General features: G+C 35.7%; 2 protein-coding genes across 6 annotated transcripts in view; both read left to right on the top strand.

Annotated features, from left to right (window-relative positions):
* Positions 1-1,262, top strand: part of LOC105228567 (zinc finger protein rotund) — a 190,122-nt gene extending 188,860 nt beyond the window's left edge. For all 3 annotated transcript variants that reach the window (XM_049449172.1, XM_049449170.1, XM_049449173.1), the window contains one exon: positions 784-1,262. In XM_049449172.1, the coding sequence (XP_049305129.1) occupies positions 784-1,148 (365 nt within the window). In that variant the 3' untranslated portion in view covers positions 1,149-1,262. The remainder of the gene's footprint in view (positions 1-783) is intronic.
* The window catches only part of LOC125776544 (uncharacterized), a 35,903-nt gene extending 10,190 nt beyond the window's left edge, over positions 1-25,713 (top strand). The window contains exons 1-8 of one of the 3 annotated variants that reach the window (XM_049449175.1): positions 12,187-12,431; positions 17,572-17,857; positions 17,986-18,482; positions 18,544-18,823; positions 20,970-21,658; positions 21,759-22,115; positions 25,088-25,238; positions 25,321-25,713. In XM_049449175.1, the coding sequence (XP_049305132.1) occupies positions 12,371-12,431; positions 17,572-17,857; positions 17,986-18,482; positions 18,544-18,823; positions 20,970-21,658; positions 21,759-22,115; positions 25,088-25,238; positions 25,321-25,609 (2,610 nt within the window). In that variant the 5' untranslated portion in view covers positions 12,187-12,370 and the 3' untranslated portion in view covers positions 25,610-25,713. Of the gene's footprint in view, positions 1-12,186; positions 12,432-17,571; positions 17,858-17,985; positions 18,483-18,543; positions 18,824-20,969; positions 21,659-21,758; positions 22,116-25,087; positions 25,239-25,320 lie in introns of those variants that run through there. The other 2 variants (XM_049449177.1, XM_049449176.1) reach the window with 2 other exon arrangements.

The following is a 25,713-nucleotide window of genomic DNA, read 5'->3' on the forward strand; positions in this document are numbered from 1 at the left end:
AAATCAGTATTTTGTGACTTATCATTAGTCTGAGTGTTCCAACAGCACATTTTGTATTTCAAATTGGTGAGATCTAGAGGTCTTGCAACCAGTTATATGTAAACCTTGTCGCTCATCGAATGACTTTACGGTCGTATTCCAGGAGCGTTTTGTGTCCGTTGAAACTAATGTGAAATGTTCATAATTCTTACTTATGTGGCTGCAAAGTGTTTCATTGACGTCACTACTGAAAACATTTTCGTTCGTAGCAATCCAAAGTCTGTTCTTCATATTGTCAAGATATTTTTTGTAACGAGTTTGGCATTAGTGAATGAAAGGAAGCTTCCAAATCTCTCTTCCATACACATGCCGGTCGTAGGAATATGCTCAGTTTCAAAATCCAGTTTTCTTTCTCAAAGAAAGTTTGACTATAGAGCATCAAAATGGAAGCACGTTAGGCTCTGATAATCTTATACCAGAACCCCAACTGTCAGCCCAGTTCATTTGATATATCTATCCCCTCCGCCTTGAAAACGGCAAGGCGGATTTCTTTTAATTAATGTCACGACAGTTTATATTTATTACTATATTTGGGTACAAAGGCTGCGGCTCAGAAAGCCACACCCCCTGCATTAGGATATATGGCAAATTTCCATTAATAAAGTATTAGAGGTGGCAAGAAGATCAAAAATCGCTACAGCCGTCTAAATACGGTCACACCTACATATATTTGATTTTACTAAATTATATAATTATTATAAATAAGTTATTATATTATTAAATGTTTAACCAATTTCTTTTCAGTGTCTACACCATCCACTGTTGGGCCGTACGATGCGGCGAGTATCACGAAGACCACCAGTAATTCCGCGTTCACCCCGATCAATTCAATGCCGCCACACTTGAATACACTTAGCCACCATCCCATGGCGCAGCGTCCGTACCTCTACGATGCTATCAGCTTCCAGAATAAAAATGTCAATCAAAATAATTCCAATTCATTTCCAAACCAACTGATTTCGCTTCACCAAATTAGAAACTATGCGCACCAACCGGCCGGTCTGATGGCGGGCGAACATTTACTCGGCGTAGTGTGGGACCGGGTAAAGATAAAGGATAGCTATATTTTTAAGTGCGAAAGCACGAACGATTTGGGGCCGATTACTTAGATGTACTTGATGAATATGTGAACTAAGAGCTGCTTTATTTGGTACGAGCATTTTTGTGATGAATTGAATAATGATTATTTTTAAACTAAAATTCAAATCCTATAATTAAGAAAACCGTAATGCAAAAGTAAAAAAGCGTTATAAAAGGTTGTGTAAGAAAAAGGAGTATATACATGTGGATCAAATAAGTTATGCGGTTAAACGGACGTACAAAAACTGTCCAGAGACAGAAAAAATTTCTTTTTATATTAATTCTTGGAAAAATTATTAATTTAGTTTCTGCGGTTAACTGTATTTTTTAAATTAATATAAGTATTTGCATATTTAGTTTATTCCCACGATAAAGTAGGAATTTAAACTTCAATTTCCGTCCATAATAGTTTTTGAAAGTACATAATCGCATACAGCGCGCCGGAACTATCTTGGCGATACCAAGAAGAAACTGTTTGAAACTGTCACTTATTAATATTTATGCTACTTAGGATTTGACTATATATTTTTATAACACTAAAGATCTATTGTGGAATAGTTACCTGGAGACGCTTCTGAGAATCGATAAATTAACTATAAATCTGGAGCAGCTTAATAAAGTTTGGAGAGCACAAAAATTCGCTCCTCTCTCTCTATTGTATAAGAGTATTGTGTTTGAGATACATGAAACGAAGTTAATGAAAGAGATTTTAAGATCTTAAACTTCTATCTTGATGCATAAGTTTAAGCTACGCTAAATAAATGAGAGCAGTTGATAACGGTAACGGTATATAAAGTTCTTGACTCACTTAACCCTACTTCCAGTTGATCCAATGTACTATGATCAGTGGCTTGTCGCAAAGGACGAACTGACTGTGTTAGAAATGGTGTTATGCGAAATGCACTCAACAACTTAAACTCAAATTGCCCTCATATAAACTCAGTTATTCTTTACTAACTGTAGGGTTCTCTTCCAACCAGTTTCATTTTAACAAGGTAGTATACAATTGAATATGAAGTATTCACCAAGAGATTGTAGTTAGAAACACAGAAACTTTCGTTATTTTCCAATCGTTTGGCTAACCAACTTACGAGTTCATACGATTTAATAACACCAGTCAACAGCATTTTTTTAGCATGAGCTATACATACCATATTTTCGTTGCTTTTATACTACGAAATACATTCTTCTTCATATTTTTTGTCTGCAATACTGCCATAAAACTGTACCAGGATTTGTTCTCCTCATTGCTAAAAATATCACAATCCAATTTTTTTTTTTTTGTTTTTGAGGGCTTATATCTGTAAAGATTCCAGCTGTTATTTTCGTCCCTGAAAGCTTTGCAAAAAAAATTCTTCAAATTGCTTTTGAAAATTGTTTAATAAGACAAAATTTATTATGTGCCGTTTTGTATAATACATTCTACTTACTACGATTTGAATTGATCAACACTTTTCATATTTAAAAAAAAAAAAAATCCTCAACCAATCAAGAGTCATCCGTATTGAGCTTCAAATTTAAATTAATGTTATCGTTAAAAACTTACATTTCTTTATCCTTTTTCTCCCATAGTTTAACATTCACAAAACATAAAGTACTCGCTTGAAATGGGCTGTCATATAAGCGCATTAGGGTGGACTGGAGGGCGATTCCAACCAGCTGTAGGGTTGGAGGTATAGAGATAACATTTAAAAAAATTTTACTCACAAATTTGTTGTTCTGATTTCCAACATGCCATTTTCAGTTTTGAGTCATCTTAAACTAATAAGCATAGTGCTCAGCAAAATATTCTAATGGTTTTAAAGTTATGTACCAATTTAATCTTTTTGAGTCTAATAAATCAACTATAGAAGTAAATACTACGAAACAAGCAACTAATTAATGAATTTTATAGTATTTTTGCCGCCCTGTCACCTGTTTTAGTTTAATACTACTGCAACGGTTTTTTGGAAAGCCTGCTACGCATTTAAAGTTTTTAATCAGTTAAAATGATAATTAGAATGTTTGCATTAAACAAAAGACAATCTGATGCTTAATGGTTTCCACCCACCTAGTACCACAATTATTTAATGAAGGAATTACTTATTTGAAGCAGCGAAGTGAAGTCGGTACTGTCTGCTTCGGCATTGTCGAAGTGCTTCGGGAACCGATTTTAACTGCGCCGACATTCATTGTAACTATGAGACACGAGATCTATGTTTCTTTTTCATCTTTCGGTTCGGTAATAGCCAGTACGCGATCTATACTTCTTCTTCTTCTTAACAATATCCTTGTTAATATTTATGTTAATTAAAAGCCATCTTCGATTCGTCATATCTGCGCTCGCTTCTGTTCTCTTGTCCAAAAAATTAAAAAAATTGCACATATTTAAAAGCAACAACATGGTTATCGATTTGAATTAGTTTAAATGGCAAACGAATGTAGAAATTTCTTTTTTTTTCTTCTGTTTTTAAAACTTAAGACATAAAATCAATTATAGTCATTTATAGCAAGCAAAAATAAAGGGTTAAGCAACATTTTTTAAAGCGAAAAAAACTTTTCTCCACTTAAAAAGAAATATTACATCATTGCGCATGCGTCAGAAAGCATGTTAGCTGCAGCAAATGTGCTCTCCATTTGTTTTTTCCATTTGCTGGAGTGTAGCACCTAGAATCGAATACAGCTAAAGTTAATCTGTATGTATGGAGGTTAAATTACAGATTTTAATCAACATTCTTACTCGTTTACAGAATTTCACAACTGAATGCGAAATCTGCACAAGAAAAAATAAACAGTAAAACAAAGTTCCATACTAATCGCCGTTTATATGAACTTGCAAACTTTCTTCAACTCGATAGTTTGGCTTCTACATAATAAAGAATTATTGCAGCATAATTTCTGTGGATTTTTATTTATTTTTCATTACTAAAAATTTAGCATGAAAAGACTGAACAAATGAAATTTAATACAAGATTGACATCAACATCAAGAAATAATTAACTTAAGTATGCCTAAATGCGCTGGCTTTTGCGGCATTCAAACCACTCAAGCTTACAAGCACCTTCACCTTTCTGCTAAAGAGTAATACCGAAAACAGATTGAGCACCAGTAGATCAGCGCTCATAAGGAACGCACTGGTGTTAAACAGTTCCACTGATGCTCAAACAAAGTGCAGCAACTAACTAACTAATCCGATTGATTGATTAACTAATCAATCGACTAAACCGCTATGGTTCATTGAGAAATACACAGAGAACAGAGAGCATAAAATCAACACATTTAAAATAGTGAATTTGTGAATTTAATTTATCTAGAGTAGTGAAAGATAGCAGCAGGTGAGCAGTGAAACCATTACATGTAATTTTCATGATTTGTATATGTGTGTAAATTGATTTAAGCGCATTTATGTAAAAATGTTAAGTAAACAAAAGGGCTAAAATACAAACAAATATACATGCAAATGTTTAACTGTAATTTATAGTTAAGTGTAACTGTAAACTAAATATTGGTAAACTGTTAAACTAACAGGAAACGAAAAAGCCGTCACAGTGAGAGAAGAGTGTGCAGTAAATATGGAATGGCGTTGCCAGCTGAACATATGGGCATACGAGCATCACTTCAACTAAATTTTAGAAATAAAAGCGTACAACAAAACATTTGCATTAAAATATGTGTAAAAAACAAAGAAGAAAGACCTGCTGACATACATATATGTATGTATGTATAAATTTACAGTTGATGAAAAGAGTTAAAGTTAATTAAAATAAAGCACTAAAGCATCCCTAAATACAACTAAGCAACTTTGATTGTAAATCAGCATTTTTACTATGTATTTATATGAGGAGAACAGGGTTGCATAACTGCGCCTCTAACTGTATTATAAGCATTTTAAGCTAAAACTCTCATGAGATGTATGTATGTATGTATGCATGTTTGTATTTCGAAAATGTACATTACCTAAAATTACGAGATAAAATAATCTTAATTAAATGCAAGCAAGCGCTTGCATGCACTTAACACTGCAGTAAAGTAGACACTGAGTAAGAATTATTATTATTATTTTTGTTTCTGTGAATTCTAAGCACTGCAGATTCACATATACATACATCTGTAGGTATGTATATATCTACTTGAATACTTTGGAGCAAGCGAACTATGTTAAACGTTAGTAGTTAAAATGTAATGAATTAAACTAAAGTAATCGATTTGATGCAGCACGTGCGATTGCGAAGAAATATTTTGAAAAAATATTTAAAATAATAATAGTGCATATTAAATAAAAAAATAAATTGCTTCTTAAAGCTGAAAACTATTGCAAGAAATCTAATTGGCAATAAGTGTTTGTAAGTTATTATATGTAAATGTAATTTTAACTATAATTGTACGTGTAATTATCGAAATAAAGTTAATTAAATTAATGTCCTAAATCTCAAACAAAAAATAAAGAAAATCATAACAAAGCAAACGCCTTTTTTATCAAATCTGCACCAGATAATGGTGTAATGCTGCTAATTTGCACGCATAAGATTACACTTAAGGGGGGAACATGCTTTAGAAGCTGCAAAAATCGACTTTTTTATTTTTGCTTAAATGTCTTTAAAAATTATCTACGAATATGTCCCCAAAGTAGATGAGAATTAGGACAAAGATAATTATCTTTGACATTAAATTATCTTTTATTTAAAATAAAAAAACTAAGAAAAGTCAAGTTTGAACATATTTTTAAACAACATGAAGTGAAATTAATTTGGTCAAAAACCACTTTTTTTAATTTTAAAATTTTTTTAGAAGTATACACTTGTTTTTTTTTTTGAATTTTCTTAGTTTCACTAGAAGATAACATATTAACAGATATAAATCTCTTTGAATTTTTTATTTCCGATTGAAATTACGACCTGTATCCTGCCCACCGCCCGACAGACGGGCAATTGCTTTCCAAAGGCAGAATATCAAAGATTTCGTATCTAAAAAAATTGGGAATGATGTTAAAATATATAACTATAAAATGTAAAATTTTCGCTTTAATCAATTATTTCTTTTCCTCTCAAAAAATCTTCAAAAAAATCGTTTTTTGAAGCCTCTTAAGCAGGCTGCCTCCCCCCTTGAACTGCTTTTTGTTGCCGAAACGTCCCGTTATGTTCCAACCTTAGTCTGGCAAAAGAGGAGCTGAGATGATTTCAGATTAAGACAACCTTATAAAGTAAATAGCAAGATCACACGGACGGTAAAAGACGGAGCTGGTGAAGTTGGCACTGGAGTAAAAATATATTTCAACCTCTCATATTAAGCAGAAGATACAAGGAATGTAATCGGAATATTTAATACATACATATATATTATAATATATTATAGCATTCCAGACTGAAGTCATTCATATACACTGCCTCAAAACAAAAGAAGATTTAAGCGGTGTATTTCGGTTTTTTTCCTCTCAATTTCAAATGTGCCCTGAAAAGCGTTGTCATAAATGAAATGAAAAGAGATGACAAATTCTTTAATGGACCAAATTGGACCAAAATTCCAATGAATGAAGTGAAAGGAAAGCCTGATAATAGCAAATAGACAAAGGTTGCTTACAAGAACTAGGTTTTGATCGATCAGTTTGTATGGCAGCTATATGCTATAGTGATTCGATCTAAACAATTTCTTCGGAGATTTCATCATTGCTTTAGGCAATAGTACATGCCAAATTTCTTAAAGATATCCGGTCAAATGTTTTCCATACAAGAAATTGATTCCGATCGTTCTGTTTTTACAGCAGCCTTATATTACGGGATCCTCTACATTTCCTTCTTTTTCCTCTTCATTATTGGTATAGACACCACTCACACGGTTATAGCCGAGTTTACAACAGCGCACCAATCGTCCTTTTTGCTGTTTGGCGCCAACTAGAAATTCCCAGTTTAGCCAGGTTCTTCTCCACCTGGTCTAACCAGCGGGGTGGAGGGCTTCCTCCTCTTCTACTTCCCTGGCGGGTACTGTGTCGAATACTTTCAGAGCTGGAACTTTTTTGTCCATTCGGACGACATGACCTAGCCAGCGTCAGTTTTTCGTCGCCGTATTTGAATAGCTCGGCCGGCAATCTATCTATCGGCTCCTGTTGCTTTGTTGTTTCTCAGACAAGTAATTGCTATTCGAACTTCTTCATGATTGGCCATTGGAACGTTTGCTCCACCATCGTCGTTTCCTTCTGCGTGTTACATACTTCGGTGTTCACCTTTTGATCCAGTGCTCCTGTTTCTCACCAAGAAACTGCTGATTTGTCAGACTGCCGATATCGGACCACTTCAGCATCTAGGATTATAAACTGAACGGTCAAAACTAAGATGTTGTATGAACTATTTTTGTTCGAAACAATACAGTACACAATAGTTGAAGAAACTTTTAGATCGGAGAATATAGCTGGCATACTAAATGAACTATCGAAATCAAGTGCGTGTATGGAAAGCTTTTTCATTTGAGAAGTAATAAGGAATATTTTGTATTTGTGAAGGGCATTATTGCTCCGATGCAACCGAAGTTTTTTATGTTTTGTTTTTGTTATTTTATAAAAATGTTCTATCTATTGGAAAATATCTCAATCAATGATATTTCCTGCCTACTTTTGCCTTTATCACCGCCGTAATTCTTGGTGGAATTAACGATATGAACTTTGGCAGTAATCCGCCGTCCCTGTTATCATAACCTCGCCTTCGAAAGGAAGTTCAGCTACCTGTTATTTTTAAATAGCCTACAGATTTTCAATGGGGCTTAAAGCGAGGCTGTTCCCAGGCCATGCCAAAAACTTTATTCCTTTTTCAGTAAAAAAATTGCGAAAAACTTCGAAAAAGTAGGCATTGTCCCGTCCTCTAATAAGTTTAATGTATATATCTCCTAAGCTACTGAAGCCACAACAATCAAATAAAAAAACCTTAAATTCGGTTTGGAAAATGATTTTTATTTATTTTTAAGTACAAAATGTGTAGAAATAATCATAAATTCAGGACCAATTTACTTTCGCTCGATATGACCACCTTTTCCTTTAACTATGGCCTTGAGACGGTCAAAAAACGAATCGCAAGCTGCCCGAAGGTGACTTGCCGGTATTTTAGCCCACTCATGGACAATGGCTTTCTTCAGCATCACGAGACTGGTGTATTTTTTACTTCGGCCCTTGCTCTCCAAAATGGCCCAGTGAGAATAATCCATTGGATTCGCATCTGGTGAATTCGAGAACCATTGTGTGGTCGTAATGAATTTCGGAACGTTGTTTTTCAGCCATTCTTGGTTCACTCGCGCTTTGTGAGACGATGCTGAGTTCATGGTTTGCGACCGAAATGTTTGTTTAACCACAGCTTCAAAGCAGCCTCCAGAATACTTTCCCGATAATATGTCGCATTTACTTTGACTTCAGGCTCGATGAAAACAATTGGAGAGCGCCTATCTGCGGTGACAGCGGCCCAAACCATTATTTGTGGCGGGTGCTGCCTCTTGGTGGCCAACCGATGACTTAGATTCTCGTATGAACAGTCGGTCAAGTAAACCCTATCGTTTTGAGAGTTTACGAATTGCTAAATTAGAAAAATTGTTTCATCAGAAAACACAATGTTTGGAATTTGACCGCTTTCGTCCAAGTGGTCGGATATTTTCAGTTCTTTAGCCATTTGATTGGCACCTCGTCGTGGATTTCGCTCAAGTAGCTTCTTCACTTTCCGAACCATCTCACGTGACGTTGCAGTCTTTTGATGACCACTTCCATGGCGTTTTGCGATGCTGCCAGTATCATTGTAACGAGTGATGGTGTGATAAACATAAACTTTATTCACACTAAGGTGTTTGAGCTCACGAACATTGCTGACTGTGACTTTCCAGCAAAATATAAAGCAATCACAATATTACTTTTGAATTCCATCGCTGATCACTCTTTTTGCGTTCACTTTTGCAAAACGCTTTTGTACAGTTGTGAACAATACTCCAAACTGTCATTCAGCAAATATATAAACAGCTGATTCCAGTGCGATAGCTGCGCGAACGGATTGAATTTGGTTACACTTCGATTGCCCTGTATAAGAACTCCTACCGACAGTGTGAGCAGATGAAATCGAAAGATAACCCTGCTCAGTGCCCAAAACTACTAAAAGCGCTATAAATCAATATTAATTACGCCAGAGACTTTAAATTGTGCCTTCGATATGATATGGGAGTCGGTGTGAAAATTTTACGATGGGCGTGGCACCGCCCACTTTTTGGTGAAATCCCATATCTCGGTACTCGACCGCCCGATTTCGACAAAACTTAGTACGTTAGTGTGTTTCCTTCTTTAAAGAGTGCAACCTTCTGACCAAAAATTGTCAAAATCCAACAAAAACTTTTCAAGGCCCTAGGTACCAAATATGTGGACACCAGTATCTATAGTTAACTTTTAACCAAAAATATTGTCAATGTGTGAAATATACATCTGAAATTCTATGTATCAAAAATGGGCTGAATCGGGTCAATACTTCTCTGAGATCTCATATACCTGTTTAAAGGATTTTCGAACTTCCAGGTGACTTTATGCAGGATATATCGGTCAATATTTGAGTTATCTCAATGAAAATTACGGATAATATTTTACTCATAACAGTATTTCTTTATGCTTAAATTACGAAAGTATCAAATTTTCGGCTGCGCGTGAGCATAATAAATTCTTTCATTTTGCCATTAAAACTACCATGGTGTGGAGAAAAGCACATCGCTTTAAAGCTTTGGTGTTTATTTGTGTTTGCAGAGAACTAGCACTCTTGGCGAATAGCAGAGGTGAGCACCCATGAAGTTTTGTACACGGAAATATTTGCTCTGTTACTGCTTAAAAGTGCTTTCAAAATATTACGAGAGCTTTGCAACACTAACGAAATGCTTTTTGGTAAAAATAGCAGTGAATCGTAAAGCAGGTAAAGAAAGTTATACCATTTAACACTTGCAGTACCAAAGTACATTACCCTAACGATGGCGCTCTCCTTGCTCCAATTCTAAGTTCAATGTCTGGTATAGCAGATTGGGGAAATGAGTTTTGAGTTTTCATGTCTACTAAGCAGTTACATTATACTAGTTGAAAATTAATGCCGTCTAACCGAATTTGTTTCTGTTTTGAATTTCTGTACCTTCCAGGTATATTCTGTCAAAATATCCAAGACCAGCAGTAAGTATTAATTATATGGTCGTTTAAAAATACATCCTGCTCTTAAAACGAGCATTGATGGTAAAAAATATTTACTGGACGCCGTTGAAATTCAGGATGTTCTGTCATTATGGAAGCTTTTGAGAACATAAAAAATATCTCATACATTTGAGAACAGAGCAAATTTATCTCTTTTTGCTCCGTTTATCATTACTTTCTCGGAGGTAAACTTATTATTAGGACAATTTTATCTTAACTGCTTGTCTTAATACGGGGATTGATAGCTTCTTTAAACATAATAGCAAAAGGAAAATCAGGGGATTGTCCCATTTGAAAGTCTGGGTGGCTAGAGAACGTCACCTCTCTTTGACAGCAGACCTTCAGTTTTGTTCCTTTATTTTTTTGCTACAAAAGCTGAATAGTTTCAGCATTTGTTCACAGCAATCTGAGCCAACATCCATCGTCAGCGACTTCAATTGAAAGCTTCATATTGGTTAACAATAATGATTATGGGGCAAACACCAGCCCAATCAGTTAATGTTCACATGTTTCAAATATCTCCAACGGATTTTTTGCTCCTCGAATACGGTGAGTTATGACACTTCTCAAAGACAAACAAAGCAATATACATTAATACAATATACATTGTGACAAAAAAGCACCCGGAAATTGTAATGATATTTCAAAAATATGTACTTTCCTAAGTTGGTAAAACTGTGCTTAATTACTATGCCAAATATGAGCGCGATCTGTCAATCTGTTTATTTATCGCTGTTGTTAAAGTCGGCACACCTAAGTAGTGCGTTGCGATTTTTAGAATGGTAAAAATATCGAACAATGAATTTGTCTCAAATTGTGTACTTCTAAACAAATTTCGAGTGCGAAATCGTTGCGAACGTTGGAGAAGGCTTAAGGTGATTCAGTTTTGTCATAACCACTAACCTACGTGCGGTTCAAAGCCTTCAAAGACGGGCGAGAGATCGTTGAAAATATGTCTTGTTCTGGACGGCCTTCAACCTCTTAAACAAATGAAAATATAAAAAAGTGAAGGATATGGTGCTTGAAAGTCAGCCAATTGTTAGAGAGATACCAAAAAAGCTCTACATCTCCCACGACTCCGTTCAAATGATGTTTTGGGTACGAAACGCGTTCTTGAAAAAGTTAATTTTTTTTTCAAAAATTCCTATCTCACATTCATGGAGAGCATTGTAACTGCCATTGAGATATGGGTTTATGAGTTTGACATGCAAAAAATTCAACAATCATCGGAATCGAGAGGAAAAAACGAGCCGAAGCAAAAAAAAAGACACACACTCAAAACTCACTCATTGGTTTTTTCGATATTCATAGTTTGGTACATCATGAATTTCTTCCGAAGGGACAGAGGGTCAGTAAGGAGTTCTATTTGGCCGTACTCAGGCGTTTACTGTAGAACGTCCGTCGAAGCAGCCTTAATTGTGGAAGAACAATTCATCGATCAACCACCGTATTCACCAGTTCCGTGTTATTTTTTCTTGTTCCCCAATTTGAAATTGTCGCTTCGTGGAACCCGTTTTCAGTGGAGCGAAGAGATAAAACAAAATTCGATGAAGTAGCTGAAGGCCATCCCAAAAAGTTGGTATGAAGTGGCATAAGTGAATTACATCTGGTGGGGACTATTTTGAAGACGGCAACATAAATTTTGATAAATAATTAAAAATTTTGCGTTTTATTTACAATTTCCGTTCTGTTTACTTATTTGTCACAATGTAACTCTTGATCGTTCTGATTATAAAGAAAAAGACGCTCGCTCTGGTCACCTTAACACAACATCGTTGACACATACACACACAAGCAGAGTAAAAAGTCTTTATTCAATAGGTGATTGGCTTCCCAATAAAATTGAGAAGATAACAACAATTCATACCTACAAGCGAACATATTTATGTCTATTATCATCATAATATGTGCTCGCAGTGCAAACGTTCAAGTCTGTCGGCATTTTTTGAGTCAGTGTAGATTAAATTCAGCATCGTAGATCATAGCATTTTCGGACTTAAGTGATGTGGCTGAAAAATATTGAAAATAAAACTTGTCTTCGATTGTGAATGTTCTTAAACTTGAAGTGCTGCGCGAAATTAAAATCTAACAAAAATGTTTCAATACTTTAAATATTTATTAAGCGCGCAAATTGTTCTCTGTCTAATAAATACAGGTAAGTTATATGAAATATTGAAGATACACAACTAAATACATATATTTATATAATATTGCATAACTGTGCATATACTGTAGATGAATATACGTAAATGTATGTACTTTATTGCTTTTTAATATGTAGTACATACATACATTGTGATAAAAGAATACCCGGAAATTGTAGTATAAATATATGAGTGCGATCTTTCAACCAGTTTGTTTATAACGGCTATTAATGTCGGTAACCTTAGTGTGTTGCAATTTTTACAATTTGAAAAAATACAGAACAAACAATTTGTCTCAAATTTTGTATTTCGTGTGTGGAATTATTGCGAATAACGGACGGAGCTTACGGTAATTCAGTTTTATCAAAAATTCAAACTTAAGAGTGGTATAAAGCTTTCAAAGACTGTCGAAAATCGTTGAAGGCATGCCTCGTTCTAGACGACCTTCGACCTCTTCAACTGATGAAAATCATCAGGCAAGCGTTAGACAGATGGCAAGATAGCTCAATCTATCTCATGAGTCCATTTGAATGATTTTGGTAAATATAATAATAAGATCCGACTTTGTTTTCATTTTTGATACCGAGGCATAAATTAATTTAAAGAATTTATAAACAGCAAGTTTCAATATACAGTGGCGATCAAAATTGAGTGCATGTTCACGACGCAGACTTTCGTCACCCATAAAATTATAATCACACAAGCAAATTCAAAAATCTTTTTTGTATTACTTTTATTATTTAATTCTTAATGAATTCTAAGCAAAAACAATGATGATAGAAATGAATTCGAAGAGACTTAAAGTAAAAACGAAAAATAACCGCATAAACTTAATTTTGCACGTTTCAAAAAGTTTTAATTATTTAAATATAATTAATATTTCGTCCAAAGACCTTTATTTGAAATGACTTCCTGTACGCGGTCTGGCATGCTCTCTACGAAATTTTCAATTATGTCCTTAGGAATACGACTCCATTCTGCTTCAACACGCTCCCAAAGGTTGCCCATGTTTGATGGAGCTGCTTCGTACTGCCCGAGCCGTCTTTTCACGATTGACCAAAGATTTTCAATCGGATTGAGGTCGGGACTTTGTGCTGGCCACTCCATTAATTTAAAATTTTGCTTTCCAATCCATTCTTTAACAATTTTGGCAGTGTGCTTCGGATCCCCATCTTGTTGAAAAACAATTTCTGTTTCCGGATAAGCACATTTTTCAATAAAATTGGGAAGATTGGTTTGCAAAATTTGGAGGTAGTCCTCTTTCCGCATAATACCGTCTATTAAGTGCAGAGGGCCAACATGCCACCATGTGAAGCATCCCCAAACCATTATATTTCCACCACCATGTCTGACAGTTTGTTTTACGTGGTGTCTCTGGATTCGTTCTCCGGGTCTACGCCAGCAGTATTGTTTTCCGTCAGACTGAAAACGGTTAAATTTTGACTCGTCAGACCAGACAACACGTTTCCAATCGCCAACAGTCCAATTTTAGTGTGCCCTTGCAAATTTCAATCGCGCTTTAACATTTTTGTCGGATAATGCAGGTTTGTTTTTTTTTACACTTGAAATATATCCGATGTCTCGCAGCGCTCTTCTGGCAGTCCATTCGCTAACATTCTTGTTAATAGCCAAAGATGCACCTTTTGGTGTTAGAAGCTTGTTCCTTCTCATCTCAGACATCATTAGTCGAGCATCTGACTCCTTCAATAATTTTTTACGGCCTGCGACTTGCGCTTTGAGAGTCACATTCCGTCTCTTTTGAACTGCGATTACCGCCGATTGGCTTATACCAAGCCTCTTGGAAATTGCACGTGAAGTACAACCATTCTCGGTCAAGTTTACAACATTATTTTCAATTGCTTCAGATATTTTTTTCATTTTTATGCTCGCAAATTTTTAAAAAATTATTTATAATTACAGTAGAATCCCGATTATCCGGATCAAATAAAACCAGGGGTGTTCCGTATAATCGAAAATCCGGATAATCGATTTCAAAGCAAATCAAACAATATTTAAATTACATATAATAAAGTTTTATTATGTAATAAGTTTTACAAGTGTAGTTTAGATAATATGTACGATATATAAAAACCGAGCTATACATAATGTATTCATAATGCCTATGTAATTTAAAATTTTGGTTGGAAATAACTTGTTATTGGTCTTTGACGTAAAGAATCACATCGTTTCATTCCGGCCAAGTCTCTGATGCGTTTTAGTTGTAACGACTGTATGGGATCCGATTGACAATTAATTCAACAAGTAAGGAAGGGCTAAGTTCGGGAGTCACCGAACATTTTATACTCTCGCATGATAAAGTGATAATCGAGATTTCATTATCCGTCATTTACATATTTTTTTATTTTGCTGTAAAATTAATTACAAATAAATTCTGGGAGATTTACCGATATTTTCGGTGAAAAATTAGGTTAGGTTAGGTTAGGCACTGAGTTCTTCGTGTTCGATATCAGGGACCTTGAAAAGTTATAGTCCGATCACGACAATTTTTCCACAAGGGATACCTCAGCTCAAATACCGTATTTGTGTACAGTTTTATTATATTGGAAGAAGGCGTGGTTGTGAACCGATTTCACCCATATTTCGTACATGTCATCAGGGTGTTAAGGAAATATTATATACCGAATTTCATTGAAATCGGTCGAGGAGTTGCTGAGATATGCTTTTTGGTCCATAAGTGGGCGACGCCACGCCCATTTTCAATTTTTAAAAAAAGTCTGGGTGCAGTTTCTTTCTGTCATTTCTTCCGTAAAATTTTGTGTTTCTGACGTTTTTTGTTAGTCGGTTGACGCACTTTTAGTGATTTTCAACATAACCTTTGTATGGGAGGTGGGCGTGGTCATTATCCGATTTCTTCCATTTTTGAACTGTATATGGAAATGTCTGAAGGAAACGATTATGTAGAATTTGGTTGACATAGCTATAGCAGTTTCCGAGATATGTACAAAAAACTTAATAGGGGGCGGGGCCACGCCCACTTTTCCAAAAAAATTACTTCCAAATATGCCCCTCCCTAATGTGATCCTTTGTGCCAAATTTCACTTTAATATTTTTATTTATGGCTTAGTTATGACATTTTATAGGTTTTCGGTTTCCGCCATTTTGTGGGCGTGGCAGTGGACCGATTTTGCCCATCTTCGAACTTAACCTTCTTATGGAGCCAAGAAATGCGTGTACCAAGTTTCATTATGATATCTCAATTTTTACTCAAGTTACAGCTTGCACGGACGGACGGACAGACGGACAGACGGACGGACGGACAGACAGACATCCGGATTTCAACTCTACTCGTCACCCTGATCACTTTGGTATATATAACCCTATATCTGACTCTTTTAGTTTTAGGACTTACAAACAACCGTTATGTGAACAAAACTATAATACTCTCTTTAGCAACTTTGTTGCGAGAGTATAATGTATATATTGTACTATACAGAGAAGGCATCAGATAGAATTCAAAATAGCGTTATATTGGAAGAAGGCGTGTTTGTGAACTGATTTCCTGCATATTTCGTACATGTCATCAGGGTGTTAAAAAAGTATTATATACCGAATTTCATTGAAATCGGTCGAGTAGTTCCTGAGATACGGTTTTTGGTCCATAAGTGGGCGACGCCACGCCCATTTTCAATTTTTAAAAGAAGCCTGAGTGCAGCTTCCTTTTGCCATTTCTTCGGTAAAATTTAGTGTTTCTAAGGTTTTTTGTTAGTCGGTTAACGCACTTTTAGTGACTTTCAACATAACCTTTGTATGGGAGGTGGGCGTGGTTATTATCCGATTTCTTCCCTTTTTGAACTGTATATGGAAATGCCTGAAAGAAACAACCCTATAGAGTTTGGTTGACATAGCTATAGTAGTTTCCGAGATATATACAAAAAACTTAGTAGGGGGCGGGGCCACGCCCACTTTCCAAAAAAAGTTACGTCCAAATATGCCCCTCCCTAATGCGATCCTTCGTGCCAAATTTCACTTTAATACCTTTATTTATGGCTTAGTTATGACACTTTATAGGTTTTCGGTTTCCGCCATTTTGTGGGCGTGGCAGTGGGCCGATTTTGCCCATCTTCGAACTTAACCTTCCTATGGAGCCAAGAAATACGTGTACCAAGTTTCATCACGATATCTCAATTTTTACTCAAGTTACAGCTTGCACGGACGGACGGACGGACAGACGGACGGACAGACGGACGGACAGACGGACGGACGGACAGACAGACATCCGGATTTCAACTCTACTCGTCACCCTGATCACTTTGGTATATATAACCCTATATCTGACTCTTTTAGTTTTAGGACTTACAAACAACCGTTATGTGAACAAAACTATAATACTCTCTTTAGCAACTTTGTTGCGAGAGTATAACAAATATAACGTTGAATCTTGCCGATTTATGCTGAGAAGAGAAGTAAGAAAGCGAAAATAGGTGGAAAAGTGCCAACGTGCAAAATTGAGTTTATGCGGTTATTTTTCGTTTTTACTTTAAGTCTCTTCGAATTCATCTCTATCATCATTGTTTTTGCTTAGAATTCATTAAGAATTAAACAATAAAAGTAATACAAAAAAGATTTTTGAATTTGCTTGTGTGATTATAATTTTATGGGTGACGAAAGTCTGCATCGTGAACATGCACTCAATTTTGCTCGCCACTGTATGTATGTACTACTATATATTTAAATATTTAATCTATGTGCATCATCTGCGTGATTCAAATCGATGCTGTCATATCTCTTTTTAACTGATTTTTTTTCTGACTTCACCACAACTTAAATTGTTAATTTTTTATATTTCAACAAGACTGACACAATAAACTTAATGTATGTTTTATGAAGAGAGAGGATAATTTTTTCTTAATTTTTTTTACTCTGCTGAGAAATTAGGCTCGAGTCTCTATTTCCCTCTCTCGCTTTGTGAACACCAATTTAACAGCGTATACCTTGGAACAAGAGCGCACTAGCACTAGCTGCATGAGATTTAAGTGATGTCTTAGTCTTACAAAGCCAATTGACTAAAAATTATTATAATGTGGTGTATGTCATTATGGTAGAAGGAACTTTGCTCATGTAAAATTTTGCTACAAATATTCAGCAGTATATTTTAAATTTTTTTATATTTTAATATATTAAATTTAACAGCGTTTTCATCAAATACTGAGTGGCCCTGTAAGGATAAAGCGAATACGAGCATACCAGAGTCCAATGTATGTGACGGTTTCGTTCATTGTACTAATGGACGAGATGAGACTTCATGGACATGTCGTGCGAAGCTTTGTAATGCGCAGCAATATCGCTGTGCTTACGGAGCTTGTATAGGTGCCGAACTCAAGTGCAACAAGCAAATTGATTGTTTCGATCGATCTGATGAGACAGATTTTCTCTGTGATCCAATTGAAAAGGTCTTCGAAAAGATTCAAGGAACGTGGTGAGTTTTTAATTAGTTGACTTATATTCTTTATTGTTTTTGTATTAATATTGTACGTATGTATATACATACATAAGTGTGAATATCTAGTTTGACAATTGATTAAGAAAATCGTACCACATTTACAGTTCAGAGGAAGAGTTCCAGTGCAATACGGGCGAATGTATTGACGAAATGGACATGTGTAACGGTTTCGCAGATTGCAAGGACGCATCAGATGAGACTGTAAATGCATGCGCTCATTTAGTGTGTTCCGATGGCTCATTTCGTTGTGCCTATGGCGCCTGCATTACTGTACAACAGGTCGGAAATCAAGTTTGGGACTGCATCGATGGATCCGATGAACCAGTCGTGATTGTAGAAATCGCTGATAGCTTAAAAGAGATGGAGAAAGAAAAAGATGAAGCAAAGCCTGTTGGAATATACTGCAATATACCGTATGCCAAGCGTAACTTGTTGATTTTAAATAAAACCGGTGAAATGGTTACGATTTTGAGTCCATCCAGTAAGGTATTACAAAATGATACAGTGCATTTCGATTGTTTGCCTAAGTTTGTTTTGATCGGAGTCGATCATTTGAAATGTGTGAATAATGATTGGTATCGACAGTGGCCGCATTGTGAAAGTAAGTTCTCTAACCTTAAGTTTCATTCACCCAACGCTACCAAGTTTCTCTTTTTTAATAGGGAAGGTGCAATTTCCGTGTAAGGACAGTGAAATCACTTGCGACAACGGTGATTGTATAGACCCGGCAGTGGTTTGCAACGGTGTTAAAGATTGCTCAGATGAGATATTGGCGAAATGTGTGAATCGCACATGTACGGAAAATGAGTATAAATGCAAATATGGTGCCTGTATTCCTAAAAACAAAAAATGTGATGAAAAGAAGGACTGCGCGGACGGTTCGGACGAAACAATCTTATTATGCACCGCGGATTATGAGGAAATACTTCAAGGCAGTTGTGAGTAAGTACGGGAACTGCTTTATATATCAATCAATAATATATACTTTACACACTACCAAGCCGCTCAGTTTGCATGGAGGCGTAAAGTAAATTTTCCGAAAATTTTAAAAAACTAAAGATTGCGAAATATTTCGAGATGTAAATTATTAACAAAAAAAAAAAAATTATATGGGGTGTATCTTTTGTCCGATAAATATAATGTTCGTTATGTAAAGAGTACTAGAAGATCGTGTACAGTTTTGTCATATTTTTGGCAACTTCTTCTTTATTGCAATTATATATGTTCTACATTCATTAAGGAACTGTTTGAGAAACAAGCTGCTTGTAATAATAACTTCTGAACTACAGATTTTTTATACCCTGAACCCGTTTAATTTTACCACGATTTTTGTAACACCCAAAAGGAAACGTGGAAGAACAGACATATATCTTCTTAGCCATTTTAAAGATTTCCGTGATTGTAGAATTAATTTTTAGGTATCTTTTCGAGTGAGCTAGAGCCTTAAAGTCTGTGTACAGGATGTTATCTGAGTTTTGTGTGCGATTATATATTTTATTCCTAGTTAATTTAAAAATGCAGTCTTCAATAGTAGGGAGTTTCAGTTCATAGAGTATGTTTGTAATTGGAGTTGTTCGAAACGCGACACTAATTATGCGCGCTGCCATGTATTATTTTATTGATCTTTTGCGAAAGCGTTTGGATGTTTTGCCATGGATAATAAGGCCATAGTAGATTATCCCCAATATCAAAGCTTTCATAATATTTAATAGAGACTGGTCTACTTCTATTTCTAATCTCTTAGAAAAAAGAGGCCAGTTTGCGTTTGCCGTTTTGTACCTAGTGTTATGGATAGTACTCGCATAATTTTCCCTATAACTGAGTATTATTGGACAATGATCACTACCGGACATATCGTCCACCGTGTCCCTTATCTCTTCCGATAAATTGGGGCTACATGCTGAGATGTCAATCGCAGTTTAAGTATGATGAGTGGAATAGTGGGTATATTTGCCATTGTTAAGAATACACAGATTATTTTGTAATATAAAACTTTCAAACATTATTCCTCTGGAGTTGGTATTGTGAGAGTCTCATAATGGATGCCACCCATTTATATCGCCCAATATAATAATGTTCACAAAATTAGTATCAATTGAATTGTTCAACTCATTGGAAGATATTTTTATGTTTGGTGGTAAGTAAATATTTTGTATTTTAATTTTTACACTAGTTTTCACTTGGATTGAAGCTATTTGAAAATTTGAATTTGCACCGTAGATATTTTGAATATTTTTGCGGATGAGAAATGCAATACCTTGTTTATTTGACATGTTCGTGTTGTGGGCATTTGGTTGTTTTCAAAGCCGCATTGATATGCGTTTCTTGTAATGCCATAATATGAGGTTGGAATTCCGCTATTAATATCTCCAAATTATTGTAATTGTTCCAATAGACTTTGTTATTCCACTGCAGAACTTTCATTATAAAATAAGCACGGATATATGAGTATAGTTATTCAGGATTAGAATCTGTTATTATATGTTCCTGATTATTGTAACGAAGTTGAGGAAGAATCTCATTGATGTCTGTATCCATATTATTCTGCAAAAAGTCTGCGGTTTTTTTGTTGTTAACTAACTAAAACTAACTAACTAACTAAATATTGTATGTTTTAGCGGCTTTTCATTATTTGACCTTTTGATGGTTACAAATTTTTGAGAGTCAATGTTTTTATTATTATAGAGAATTTCCGTAATTGAGGTTAGAGTAGGAAAAATCTTCGGGTTGTTTAAGTTTAAGTCTTTTTCATTGAGCTTTTTTTTGACTGGGGATCCATATCCAGAATCCCATAATAGTCTCCTCCAGAATGCGGCCCTTCGGCCATAACTGCGAGCGAGAGATCACTATAAGATACTTCTAAATACAACGTTTGAAAAAAGAACAATTTCTTCAGAAATTATAGATTTTCAATTTAATTTTTTCACAAAATTATGGATTTCTCAAAAATTTTTTTTATAATCTGCTTTCAAATAAATGGAACTTATTACATAAGAATTATACAAGTTCCAAATATATAAATGTTTCGTAACCTTCTCAAGCCGTGATACCGAAATCGCTCATCAGTCTTAATTTGTAATTTTCACAGCTCGGATGAATTGGTGCAATGCCGTTCGCAGGAATGCATTTTCAACGACGATCTATGTAATGGCATAATAGACTGCAGTGATGGCTCCGACGAGTCTGTTGAAATGTGTGCCCATATAGTATGTCCCGATGGATCTTTTGCCTGTGCTTATGGTGCCTGTGTGCCCTACACAGCGCTTTGCAATGGCGAAATAGACTGCGCCGACGGTTCGGATGAATATGCTGAGCTGTGTGCTCCCATAATGGAGGAGAAAGAGAAATTTGAAGCGTTGCATTTCGATGATAGTTATGCAGCCAATGTAGAAAAATTCGATGTGATTAAAGAGAAGGAAATTTTAGTGCAAGAAATACTTTCGGGGCAAATTTCCAGTACAATAATAACTGTGAAGAATATAGCTGGCACGTCCAATATTATGCCTGATAACATCGGTATAAAACCAATTACAGCAATAATATCTATAGATGCGGACATTCGAATACCAAATCGACGCTGCGTCATACCGGCTAATCGAGTAGCTTTACGTGCAGCTGATGAAGATAAGAACGTAACACTGAAAGTAGGCAGTCAAGTTGACGTTAACACCATTGTCACATTCAGCTGTGACGAAGACTGGTACTTGATCGATGGAGACTCTATGGCGCTATGCATGACTGCAGGCCAATGGTCCTCGGCTGTTCCAAAATGTGAAAGTGAGTTGTTGCTACAAAATTATCACGAAACTAAAATTTGTATGTTATTATTTCATGCATAGTATGTATGTATACATATGTATATTTACTCTCTTCGTAGAACGTTGCCCACCGCACTGGAATGGTATATCGACCGATACTATATGTACGTACGAAAATAAAACAACCGATTGTCAGGCATACAGTAAGCCTGATACAACTGCCGTTGTAACATGTGCTGAGGGTTATAAGTCGAGCTCTCCAAGTCAAAAATTGAGTTGCGGTATTGATGGAGAATGGGATAAGACGAAACTAAAATGTCAGCCGCAGTGTGTGAAACAATCCAAGGATAAACCGATGATTGAGGAGGCGAATGTAAGCATCTATAGAATCAGTAAAGATAACTTAAACCAGGAACAGCTCCAATATCAGATGGCTTGCAGAGGCACTATAATTTCACCGAAACTTGTGTTGACTTGTAAGTAAAAGAATTTTAGTTTCAATGAAATACTCCTACGTATTAGCCTAGCGATAATTATCAGATTGAGTAAGTAAATCGATTAGGGTGGGCGGTCTTGTTGAACTTGCTTAAATCATTCCGAAACTCAATAAGCTTCCATTAGGGTTGTTTAGTGAAGATTTTGTTCAAAATTACAGTTTATGGTTTTCAGTATTGCATAGACTGAACAATGGACGTACACCTCTCCTGTCTCCATATGAATATTTCCACCTCCCCCTCAAAAGATGAGATGGCAGTTTGCAGTTTATAAAACTTAAAAAGAGTAAAAAAAATATATATTTATATATATATATAAATCTTCTGACCGTGTGTTTGCCTAGGAATTGCTCCTAAACGGATGGGCCGATTTTGATGAAATTTTGTGTGTACGTTCAAGGAGATTCGGGAAAGGTTTATATTTACAATTTGGTCCACTGGAAAATGTTTTTTAAATTATTTTTTCATTTTTAATCAATTTTTAATTTTGGAATGTTTGACCGATAGATGGCGCTACCATCGCAGTATCCAATATTCAAACCTTAAATTGGCGTAAACGTGTATGAAACAAAACGATGCCAAAGTAAAAGGCGATATCTGTGGATATACATATATCATTATGAGGAAAAGTCGGAAAATTGGACAATTCTAAAAAGTAAATTTTTTCCATACACATTTTTTTTCAATTTTTGTTTGTTTTGTTTTTCAATATTTTGATTTGTAAATTATTTGATTCGTTCAATTTCGGTCGCTTGCTTTTTTATTTCGTCTATTCAAAAGAAAAATTATTGAAAATTATTCAGTGAAAACTTTACGTGTGTTTCACACAAAGAGGTCAATTGCAGATTGAAATTTGTTACGAAGCCACCAAGAGGTCGACCTAATATCGGTCGGTGTTCTTTTTGCCAACAAAGTATGGCAGGCCAAGGCAAGGCAAGGCAAGAAGTACTCCCAGGATGCGGAGACATACGTTCGGAATTATAATTCGCGGTCAATCAGCAAGTGATCGTTACGATGTTACAGCACGACTTTTCCTACAACAGTTACGATGTTTGATTGTCTTTATCTTGAAGCAACGTATATGTGGTGCTGTTGGATGAGATGTACTTTGTTGAGTGGCAAAAACCTCTATTTTGCATGCACACATTCTTCTTTGGATGATGGTTACACCAGATCAAATTGATGAAAAAATTTCTGCGGAAATTCCTGATGTAGAGAAAGATCCAGTATTATAGGAAGTAGTGGAAACCAATATGATTCATGGACCTTGCGGACATTACAATCCCACTTCGGTTTGTATGTCTGACAATAAATGCACGAAACACTGTCCACGTGGTAGATATCAACTCTATCGGCGTCGCTCACCAGATAACAGAACGTTCAGCATTCAACTAAGAAGAGTGAATATCGAAGTTGACAACACATGGATCGTACTGTATTCACCATTATTGTCTAATTCACATTCAAAACTCATATCAGTGTTTAGTATTGCAGTTTGGTGAAATCGATAAAATACGTTTGGAAGTACGTGACCAAAGGAAGCACAACTTTCGTCAGTGATCCATTTGCAAGGACATTCGGAAATACTTTGATATTATACATGGAATGCATCGTCGAAGAAATAGTTACGCAGAAAGCAAGGCCAACCAGTAGATTGACATCCAGGTGTCTTATTAACTAATGCATTAGGACGAATTTACACAATCCACCCGAAAAACGACAATTGTTTCTAACTTCGGTTGCTATTGATAAATGTACACGGTTTAACTTTATTTGAGTCATTGCTTACTGTGAATGGTTCGATGTGTGCAAGTTTTGAAGAAGTAAGCCAGCAATTACAATCGCTGGAAAATTATAATCACTGGAATGCAAATGAAGTTCGCACACTTTTCGCGATAATCACTTCGGCATATCAGCCTTCAAATCCACGTCTATTATGGGATACGAACAAAAATGACATTGCCGAAGACCTTTTACATCGTCTTCGCATAAAATTGGAAATGACCGGTTGATACTTCCGGTGGTTCGATATCAATTCCATCTTCCCTTTATCAATTCACGAAAGATGAACACATCACAAATGTTCGGACATTGGCCAAATTATCGTAACTACGATTCCTTAAGTGCACGCGCAATGTTAGCTGCCAAAAATGCCGATGTTGTTGACTTCAACTGGAAGATTCAAAGTCAAATTCCGGGAGACTTGCGTTCATAAAATCGATCGATCATCTTGACAATGACGACGACGCCGTCAATTATCCAGTGAAATTTCTAAATTCTTTGGAGAGGCTTGGTATGCTACCGCATCCTGTGCGTCTCAAAGTTGGACCTGTCATTATTATGTTTCGCAATCTTCATGCACCGAAACTGTGTAATGAAACCCGACTGATTGTGAAGCACCCATCGAAAACAAGGGCGCAGAATGCTTGATTGTACGAATTCCTTTGAGTTCTAACGATTTGCCATTTCGGTTCAAAAGTATTCCGTTTCCAGTGAAAATTGAATTTAAAATGACGATCAACAGAATAGTCGCATAGTGGGTGGCATAAATTTGGAAATGCTATGTTTTTCACACGGCCAGATATAAGTGGCGTGCACACGAGTTGGAAAACCATCTTCTCTGTACATTAACGCACCGGGACAGAAACCAAAAAATGTTGTTTATCAAGCTGCGTTACATTGAAAAAAATGTAGAAAAATCTCAATTAAATGATTATCAACACAATATGAATTTTCATTTCAAATTTCTTTTCATTTCAAAGCACATAATTTCACGCAGGACAACGGCTGCGGGGTCAGCTAGTAACCATATAAATTTTATAAAATACTTTATACTCATTAAACTAGTTTCATCTTTGCTCCTGCTATTATCGTATATTCCTTTGTGAATGAATTGTTGAATTAAATTTAGTTGAATTTTATGAGTACACATGCATATTTTTTAATTCTTTCAGCCGCTTTTTGCTTCAACACGACTGACCTGGACAATTCGATTCCAGCTAAGAACCCGATTTTATACACCATTTTGCCGTCGAGTATGTCTATTGGGATCTTCGGCCAATATGAGCAACTTAATGGCCGTCACAATATATCTCAAATTATTATGTAAGTGAATCTGTTACATATCCACTCAATGATAGATGATTAGTTTCAGTAAGCATTAATTTTACCATTTATCTTAACTCAGAGCTGACGCTCCCAATATCGAAGTCCAGACAGATACCCCAGCGATTGTTGTGCTCGTCGATTACTTTACTATAATTCCAAAACAAGTTATGCCAATTTGTTTAGAGTTCCCACTTTCATGTAGAAGCCAGAAAAACAATAGGGATAACACAGACAGATTTCTTGAGGGCACAGCCATATTAAACAGCGAGGATTGCTTTGTCGTCGTCGGTTCAATGGAGTTTATATACATGGATAAGTACCAGCAGTGGCTCGAAATGAAAATTATGCTTCATAACTATCTATTGTAATCATAAACCACAAACTGTGTTATATAACCAAAACCATTTTGGATTAATATACTTATAGATGAAGAAATATAACCGATTAATATATACTATATATAAACTTTAAA

The sequence above is a fragment of the Bactrocera dorsalis genome, chromosome 2, assembly GCF_023373825.1.
Source record: "Bactrocera dorsalis isolate Fly_Bdor chromosome 2, ASM2337382v1, whole genome shotgun sequence".
NCBI classification, from domain to species: Eukaryota; Metazoa; Arthropoda; class Insecta; order Diptera; family Tephritidae; genus Bactrocera; species Bactrocera dorsalis.